At 37.3% G+C, this 9,929-nt stretch overlaps 1 protein-coding gene across 2 annotated transcripts; it reads right to left on the reverse strand.

Annotated features, from left to right (window-relative positions):
• Window positions 1-6,312: 6,312 nt before the first annotated feature.
• Window positions 6,313-9,647, reverse strand: LOC113281135. 2 transcript variants are annotated; one of them, XR_003325931.1, is made up of 2 exons: window positions 8,196-9,647; window positions 6,313-6,844 (listed from the first exon to the last, which is right to left on the reverse strand). XR_003325931.1 is itself a non-coding variant. In XM_026529796.1 (2 exons), exons 1-2 carry the CDS (start codon window positions 8,436-8,438, stop codon window positions 6,680-6,682), a joined length of 408 nt encoding a protein of 135 aa, XP_026385581.1. In that variant the 5' UTR covers window positions 8,439-9,641; the 3' UTR covers window positions 6,313-6,679. The 2 variants fall into 2 exon arrangements, 1 of the variants encoding a protein (XP_026385581.1); XM_026529796.1 differs by having other exon boundaries at window positions 8,196-9,641.
• Window positions 9,648-9,929: the final 282 nt, after the last annotated feature.

Here is a 9,929-nt window from a genome sequence, read left to right on the forward strand (position 1 = left end):
TGAGTTATTTACCATAGTTTATTCATGTGTAATAGTGGAATCAGTGTCTTGGTTGTCTTTAATATCTTGAAATCAATCTTGTATTAAGTTTTCTCTATTTTTAAGTTTTATTAAGTCTAGAATCTTTTTCTTTCACAAGCCTCAACGAACTCATTACTACAACTCAATTGAAGATCACATCAATTTTTGGCGCTGCCGACAAGGGCTTGTCTTTAGGGTAGAGTTTTTAGATTTTTTTTTATTTTTTAGGTTTTTATTTGTTTTTATTTATTTATTTTTGTTCTTCTTTACGTTTTTTGGGTTTTTGTCTTTTCCTTACAGAATTTGAAATTTGGAGCGAAAGAAAATTTTGCCAAAGCTTTTGGTGAATACTTAAAGACTTGGAGTAAAAGGCAAAGCGAAAGAAGATTTTTTTATTTTATAAAAAAAGAGAGGGAAAAAAAAGAGAGACATTTTTTTTTTTAGACTTTCCTTTTCTTTTGCACTTTATTTTTGGACTTTGGACTTTAAACTTTGGGACATTATTTTTAAACCCTGCGGAAGGGTAGTTTAAATATAAACTGTGTGCAGAGAAGGACGACGATTACGATATCGTCTCGGCCCTCGGGTTCGTACACTGACATTGGAGTCGGTGGCCCGATTCGACCTCAACGGTTCATCCCCCGTCTGGAACGGGAGGTAAGAATTCTAAACACCCGTGAATCCCCTGTCAGCGGGTTTACTGGATGATTTTGTATGCATATATGTTGAGGACCTGAAATCGGATTTAATTTTCTAGTAAAGGGCAAGGCCTGGCCAAATCAAGATAAGGACTCGGATTTCATCACTGTTTCCTTCTTGCCCGCCTTAGGAACACGTAACCTACGCGAACCTAAGCTTAAAATACTGACTAGAACGAGACCGATAGGGTAACGAGCTTAATAGGAAAGTCATTCGAAAAATATTGGTTACTCTTTTAAGCATACTTCAAAGATCATAATGGTTTCTGTGAGTTGAATGTGTGACTGCGCCGCCTTGTAATACCGGCGAGGCCTTGGGTATCAAAGCTCCACCGAGCTTCCCTCGCCTCTATTCAACTTACCTTAACTCAGATTGATTCCAGAGGGGTTTGCTCAGATTGTAACGAATTCCTTTTATAAAGAATAGAAGCTGGTCTAGAAATAATCTAACTAGAGCCATCATGCTTTTTGTTTGATAGATAAAATAGGCTTGTTGTGGTCGAGTCAGCCTTCTTTGTGCTTGTTTAGAATTCCCTTGCAGTTAGGATGTCAAACTGGTATTATAGTAGCCAATACAATGAGTATCCGACTGAGCAGCTTGGACATTATCCTTTTTATGACCATAGTGTGAATAGTGATTGGGAACGCGAAACTTTTGAAGGTTATGGTCCATACCATTGTGAGCCCAATTACTATCCACATACCCACAGGTCATACGAGCAAAACAATCCTTCTATTTCTCTAGAAGAGTCTCTCAAGAGTTTCAATGAGTCAACACAGAAATTCCAATTATTTATGAAAGAGACCTATAATATTCCGCTCCCAGAAGAGTCCGTAGAGTAGTCAACTAAGATGTCTCTAGAAGAGTCCCTCAAGCAATTTACTGAGAGTACAAATAGGATTGTAGAAAAATTTGCTCAAGATAGTCTTAAATACCAATATAGTGTTCCCAATACCACCCTTGAAAATAAGGATAGTTTTTATTCACATAATCAAGGTGACGAGATTAGAATTGGTAATACTACTTATTTAGATGGGGTTCGATCATTTTCACGTTATTATAATGATGAGGATAGTATTGATGAAGAACATAAAATATGTAGGCATAGTGATCAGGAATTTGTTACTCCGATTGATCTTTATAATGATAGTGTCGTTTCTATTACAAATCCAAATAATTTTAATAATTATTTGTCTATTCAAAAGGATGAGGATTTGACTAGAAATACCCTCGTTTTAGACGATGTAGTATTTCCTTTTCACGAAGCCAACGAAGGTTTAGAGGAACGAGTTTATTTTGAGTCTAGCGATTTAGAAACAATAGTTTTAGACAAAGAAAGTGAACTCATAGAGATGAGTGAGGATGAACCTGACTTAGAAGAATCAATTGACCATTTCCAGGAATCTGATGACCTAGAAATTAGGGAAGTTGTGACTAGTCTTTCTAGAGACACTGAAAACTCTAAGTTTGGGGGTGATTATCATTCTCCATGTGCTTTAACTCTTAGAAAGGTCCCTCACTTGGGACTTGATATATGTGCCTCAACCATTGTGCCAGATTACCTTCATACTAGATCTCCCGAACCTAATAATGTCCAGGAAGAAGTTCAGTTGTTAGAAACCCATCCTCTGGTTGATGTGGTTTACCCAGGCGATAGTACCCAAATTAACTTTGTTTTCCCACCAAATATTTTTCAACCAATTGTGGGAACGTATAAGTTTCAGATGTGTCAATTATTAAGTTTTGAGACTAAACCTAATTACTTTAGGAGATTAGGGTCGACACATTTGTTTAAGGAAGACCACTACTTTCATCGTGGTCAATTGTGTGAGTCAAAACTGATTGATTTAAAGGATCCGCAATTATTTAGGTTATTATTATGTGCTTCCAAGTTTTTACAGACTCTAATACCTGAGTCGGACCTTAGCTACGAGGAAATGCAGTCCATGAAAATATTTTATCTAGACCCAGTTATAGAACCTGAACCTGAACCACAGCTAGATGTTGTTGTCTTAAACAGGAAACTAGACAAGGGCGTACTTTATCCGTTAATTTTCTTGGCATGTTGCAGATTCCTTTTACTTGTGATAGCCCAATTTGGTTTTGGTGATCCGCAGTTATTCCGGTTATTACTTTATGATTCTATAAGGTGACTAATCCTTTCTTAGTCTGGCTGAAGACTTTAAACTTAGCACTTCTTGGGAGGTAACCCAATATTCATGCGACACGGTAATATCTTTCCTTATCTCTTTTGCTTCAATTGGTAAAAGTTTGTCCTTGTTCATGCTTTTAATTTCATCTTTAGAACATTGAGGACAATGTTAGATTTAAGTTTGGGGGTGGGAAGAACTTTTTAGTCGCATTTTTGAAACTTCTAGCGTCACATAGTATCCGGTTAGCTAAGTTTACATATTGTTTCTCACCGAAAAGATAGAAATTGGAATGCTAGAGATAACAATCTTTTGAGACATTAGAGAAAAAGACATTGAGATCTTTGAAATTCAGGAGAGAACTTGTTCCTTTTAGAGGGTAACCGTGATGGACCTAACCATCCATGATGAAAAGGCAAGTAGGTCAGGAAATGCCAGAAAGACAAAGCAACCTCACAATGTAGTCTTAGTTACTGGATTACGACTCTCTCTCAGTAGAAACTTATCATCATCAACAAGCGGAGCGACATCAAAATCTATGAAGAAAGTTGAAGACGGTTAAGGTTTAGAAGCAACAATAGAAAAGAATAATTCAAAAATCAAAGTCGAAGACTTAGTTACAAGAAGTTATAAGAGCAAATGATATAAGTTGTTGAAATTCATGATACCAAGACATCACAAGTTGCGAAGATCCAAGTTTTTAAAGTCCTTCTCTCATGGCCATGTAAATTTTTGTCTTGTAATTTTTGTTCCAAAAAAAAATTAATAAAAAAAATGAAAAAAAAATCATCACTACGTTCTTTTTGTTCTATAATTAGTTTTCTGTTCAATAAGGCCATAAGGGAAGTAGAAATTTTTAAGCCAAGCAAGAAATCGAAGAGAAGACCGAAGAAGAAGTTGTTTCTACTGTTAATTGTTAAGGTTCTATGAGGTTCGATAGTTTATCATCAACAGTTGAAGACCGAAGAAGAAGTTGTTTCTACTGAGCACTATGAGTGAGCCGAAGAAAGATACATTTGGTTGCTTTGTTAGTCCGCTTTCCATATGGCATAAGATCTTTCCAGCACTGGTTCAACTCATCACACGTAATTAGTCCAGCTGTGTAGCAGATGTTCCTCTCATCTTTATCTCTCTCCTAATCTTATCTAGCTGTAAATCAGCGGACGCATCTTACAATGTTTATCTAGCTGTGTAGCGGATATCTCTTTATCTAGCAGTGTTGCGGATGTGTCTCCCCTATTCTTTAATCAGCTTTAGAGCTGGCACCTTTAATTTCTCTGGCATTCTAGTTACTTGGAGATAGGTTGAGAATTTGTATGTCCTCATAGCTCTTTGGATACTTGTGACCAATTAGATTCATGGTTTTGTGGGTACACCTCTGGTAAACCCTCCCGAGATTAACTCGGTTTTGTTTTTAATTAGTTTTGCTCGAGGACTAGCAAATAATAAGTTTGGGGGTATTTGATAGACGCATTTATGTGTCTATTTTGTCCTCAATGTTTCGTATTGTTAGTACTCGTTTTCGTCCTTATTATGGTGTTTTGTGTGTTTGTAGGTATTTTTTGGAAATAAATATTATTGGAAAATTCGGCTCGAAAAGTTGCTCGGGTATACGGACCCCAAGATTGGATAAGGGGCACCTCAGTTGGGCACCTACTATTCGCACCCCCGGTTTGGTTAGGGGGACACCCTTCTTCCACTTGGTTTTGGCGGGAAAGTGCGGGTTTGAATTTTGTTCGCCTGGGGAATTTGCTGTTTCGAAATTTGAGGAGCTGTGGCGAGTTCAATCACTCCAATCCACTCATTCCAGCCTGTTACACTCACACAGGACTGGTAAGTCCTTCAGATTCGAAAAACGTGGGTTGAATACGTGGATTTTCTACACAACAGGGAGTACGTGTGCAGATGAGATAATCACGGGATTACAACGTGATTTTACGTGTGCTGCTCGTATTTGGATCGAGCTTGGCCGCTGCAGAAGCGTGTAGGAGTTAAATAAGGAATATTCAGCACTCATCGACAGCGTGAGAAGAGAAGAAAGGGAAGAAAATATTCCCGAGAAGAAAATATTACGGTCGATTGATGGGAGAATTATCTGTAGTTATTACGTGATATTTCAATGCTATTGGGTTATAAATAGAGGACGGGATAGAAGTGACACGAGACGAATAGTTTGGGGAGATTACAGAGCATCACAGAGTCGAGATAATCACTTGCAGGAAAATTCTTTTCTGTTGGTGCAGCGAAGAACTTTAGACGCACAGAAACTGTCGTTTTTCAACAGTGACAACGACAATCAATCGAGGGTCGTATAACTACAGTGTCTGTGACAGTTACCTTTTATCGTACTTTGTAACAATTCGGTTTGTAACAAATATAATTGTTACAAACCCGGTTTTTCATTATTTCTCCCTTATTCATCATTTGTAAACCATTTTTTGAGCATAAATGAATTTCGAGCGTGTTTCCAACATGATGATGTGCTAATTATCCCACAACCAAGGCAATGAGGAAGCTATTTACGCATGAATAATTGGTAATCATTTATTTTCTCTAATTTATAATTTGTAATTCACTCAATCACTGCTTTTGCAGAGTTTTTAATTGTTTGCATAATTTTCTTCATTAGTTGTGATTCAATTTGATAGGTTATACTTTGTTTAGATAATCTATGCATAAGGGATACAATTAATATTTGAGAATATGCATGATTATATGTGAATTAAGAAATAAGGGACTTAAATATAATTAGAGTGTTGAGTTATTTACCATAGTTTATTCATGTGTAATAGTGGAATCAGTGTCTTGGTTGTCTTTAACATCTTGAAATCAATCTTGTATTAAGTTTTTTCTATTTTTAAGTTTTATTAAGTCTAGAATCTTTTGCTTTCACAAGCCTCAACGAACTCATTACTACAACTCAATTGAAGATCACATCATCAATCAAATTTTATCCCCAAATTTTCTGAGTTACACGTAGGTGGCGATGTCTGTGGCTATTCGATCCTTCATTTCTCTAGTGATTCACTTTAACTCAAAGGTGGATACGGTATCCATGTCGGGTGCGTGCAGCCTATGTTCATGCCCTCAATCTTGAAGCCGAGAATCGTTTTCGTATTATGAGAAAAACATTAATATTTAAAGTGCTTAGAACTAATGGCAGTATTCAGTGGTATGCTATGCTTAAAAAACATTTGAAATTATGAGAAACGCATCATGGCCCTCCTTACATAGTAAACACAAGGTTATTGATGACCATACGACATTTCCCGAAATATCTCTTCCTGTAATGAGGGGGGAAATAGGTCATATACGGTAGATAAGTTCTCTAAACCTTCGGGGTATCCAACAATCCCATGTTCAGCCGGCAGGATATCCTACTGTGGGTATTAATTGAAGAAGTAATTGACATTGTTTCACCATCAGAAGAGGAGACAACTCGTTAATTGATTGATGCAAGTTTGTATTTCAGCAGAAAGAAGATAAGATTACAGTGAGGCATTGATGGCGAGTAGGCTATGGTTATTACTGAATTGAAATCGATTCCCTAGAAGCTCATTGCTTCTACTAAAGAAACAACAACCCATCTATCCGAATCAGAAACGAATCTACGAGCACCTCAATATAAACCTAATAAAGGGTTCAATTACAAAACACGCAGAAGTTGTACGCATACCATTTGACCCATTCTGACAATAAAAGTTCGAAATGAAAAGACAAGAAAGTAATCGCTACCAAAATCCGAGCCAACCAGAATATAAGCCAATCATATGTAGGAAAACCAAACTATCAGATTTCTTCGAGGACTACTATTTAAAATACTCTGCAGCACCTTGAACAGTGGGGTCATCTGGGAATGCTGATCGTATTCGAAAATAATGAATCTGGAAAACTCGATAGGTCTGGATCAACAAATGCGGGAAGAGATCGTCAAAGAAGCAAAAGAAATCTTCAATGCTTTTCCCCAAGTGCCCCTAAAAAACAGAAAAAGTTAGTATGCCAAAATCATACAAGGTACATGGCCGGCCTTGAGATGCTGATGCCCCAAAGCTGATATACAAATTGATGCTCCTGTAATGGCTTTATATTAATGGCAGAATATTTGATTAACACCACAAACAAACTAAATGACTATTTAGCTTTTTAGATCATGATTGTAATTGTAATGAAATCAGAAAATGAACTCTAATGATCTAACTAAGGAATTCATATTTTGTTTCCTTAATATTTGGAAATACTGTTGACTTTTCTACCAAAGAATGGACAAACAAAATATTTTCTGATGCCCCAAAATATTTGCTGCCCAAAGCGGTGCTTTGGGTGCTTTGCCCCAGGGCCGGCCCTGACAAGGTAGATGCTGTTCAGGCAACAGGCCCATTATAAGGCAAAGAAGCAACAATACAAACAGGCTCAGACTCAATGTTATGAACACTACCCCTGTTGGTCGACTTTCTAAGTTCTCTGATGGCTTCCCTGTTGGTAGACTCAAGACATACAAATTTATATACATATATATAATATATATGTCGAAGTAACGCTTGAAGAGTTCAGAAAATCAACATGAGATTTGTTGTGCAAGTGTGTCCCGTGTAGAACAGCTTAAGGTAATCATTCTCCTATTCCCACAAAAATGATTTAACATTTCAATATGATCACAAAAATTATGATCTTTGGGTCCTGTTTTTTTCCTGCTTATGAAATCCACATAAAGTGGATATGGTTCCCCCTAACATTTGGAGGAATTACCGCACACTTTTGTTAATATATCATCATTGACATTAAGAAAGACAGGTATTTTATGTTTTAGAGTCAGTTGAATGTCCTATCCCTCTAGCTACAAAGTCCTCCAGTACCAAAAAGAAAACTCTTCTATGTCTCGTTAGGATAAAATTTATGCAACGCTCCTGAATCTCAAAACGGGAAAATCACCATCCTAGCAAGAAACTTAACTGATTTCTTGTTATGTTATCTGACATCAGTTATAGCAAAGAAACCTAGCTGATTATTATTGTTCGACCACCTTTGCCAAAAAAATCTAGTTGTTATTGAGTTAGAATGTGCATATGTATTTTGTGGGAAGTTTTTCAGCCATATATGCTAAGAGTCCGGGATAACTTACAGATCCTGCAACCAAACTAAGACTGCAGGCACAGTTCAAATCTTAGGCTTTCGAATATGCCACAACTACCTTAATGACAGTCTCCATTGTTTGAAACCATAGTGACGGCTATTGAAGTAACAGCTCATTAAACCGCTCTAGATATAAAGTTATTCATGTCATCAATTCAAGAAATGTTACGTATAAAACATGGAGGAAAAGCTTACCTGAGCATCCTGAACGAGTTTATTAAAATGCTCCTGTTGGTTCCTCTCGAAACGAATTAGATGCGCTGGACGTTTAAGATCATAAGCGACTCCAGTAGGTGTGGATGCGACTCCAGGAGGTGGTGTGGATGCGACTCCAGGAGGAGGTGTGGATGCTAATGCCGCTACTGCTGGAGATTTAGTGGCTAAGACATCACTCCATGTAGCAAATGGAGAATCCCTAGTGACATCAATTTGATCCATCTCAGCCAGAAAATTTTTCACTGCTTTGTTACCAGAATATGTAGGATGATACCCGCCACACAATCCATGTAACTCAAATCATGAAAATACTGGAGACCTTTTTTTCACTTCATTTGTATGGGTGCTTTAGCGATGTTGGGTAGCTATCAAATGATTTTTTATCTTATCTAATAAACTGAGAGAATCATTTGATAGCTACCCAACATCGGTAAAACACCCATACAAATGGAGTGAAAAAAAGGTCTCCAATATTTTCATGATTTGAGCTACATTATTGGATTGTGTAACGGGTATCATCATACATATTCTGTTAAGGAGGAGTACGAGGTTGTCCCCGGAGAGCTCTAAACAAATCATCAAGCACAGGATTTATATTTTCTTGATCTCCATCAAGCAAAACATATCTTATGAAGCTTATATAACCTTCTCGAACATCAGCATTGGTGGTACTAGAATTGATCTTTGTTACCATTAATTTGAATGTGAAAAGACTTGGGTGAAAATATTTCATGACAATGTTTACAGGACTGAGATCTGATACCTTCAACCTTTTCTGTGTCTGTGGGTCATCTGATACCTCCAAATGTTCCTTTATATAGGTTTCTAGGCCAGAGGTCACCTCTGTTATAAGCTTAGAACCAAAATCGGTGCTTCTTCCCTTACTCTGGAATCGCTGATTCACCAAATCCAGTGCTAAAGCCTCTTCTGACTTTGGTAACCCTGCATTCAATACAGCCTGTTGCCCACCATCGCAGTAGGAATTCCATTCTAGCAGATTGCAAGTATAAGTTTCGCTAACTAATACCACATGGTTGTCATTGAGACCAGAAGGACTGATGCGTCCAATGTAATTCAAAATATTACTGCCGAAGATATAGTGAAGACGCTTGTAAACATCCTGTACTCCAAGTTTGATTACCACCACTTTTTCTTTAGATTTGAATAAGACGCCCTCAAAAATTTCTCCATGCCCATGCTTCTTGTTGAATACATGAACCAGGTCTCCCATAATTGAGCCAACATAAATACCTGTTAACTGACCTTGACCTCCATGCATCGCGCCAGGCCCTAGCATTTTACCTCAACGAATTTAACCTTCAAATAAATGAACTATAAACTCAAATACTTCCTTACACACCAGATTCTCAGAAAATTAAGGGGACAGATCTGATTTATGTTGAAACCCCCTTAGAGGGCGGAAGAGAAAGATAAGAAAAAGAACTAATATCTTTACCAATCAAAAAAACCCTAATATTTTTCCTTTTAAACAGGAGAGAGTTAGAAAAGGAAATTACAGTCTAGTCCACGGTTAAAAAATAGAAATTAGGTAAGGTGTAGAAGTCCTATAGATACTAAGTTATTTTGGCTATAATATTGAGACACGTGTCAATCATTTGCCCTCATACTTTGCCTTTTTTTTGTGGATATTACTAGGATATGACCCGTGCCGTAACGGCCCGAGTTTCATCTATTATCGGAAAAAGAGATACG

Source organism: Papaver somniferum, chromosome 5 (assembly GCF_003573695.1).
Source record: "Papaver somniferum cultivar HN1 chromosome 5, ASM357369v1, whole genome shotgun sequence".
Classification (NCBI taxonomy): Eukaryota; Viridiplantae; Streptophyta; class Magnoliopsida; order Ranunculales; family Papaveraceae; genus Papaver; species Papaver somniferum.

Coding starts and splice junctions, on each gene's coding strand:
- LOC113281135 (XM_026529796.1), bottom strand. CDS start 8,438: ATGGATCAAATTGATGTCACTAGGGATTCTCCATTTGCTACATGGAGT. Junction 6,845..8,195: donor AACTCGTTCAGGATGCTCAG/GTAAGCTTTTCC, acceptor TCTGTTTTTTAG/GGGCACTTGGGGAAAAGCAT.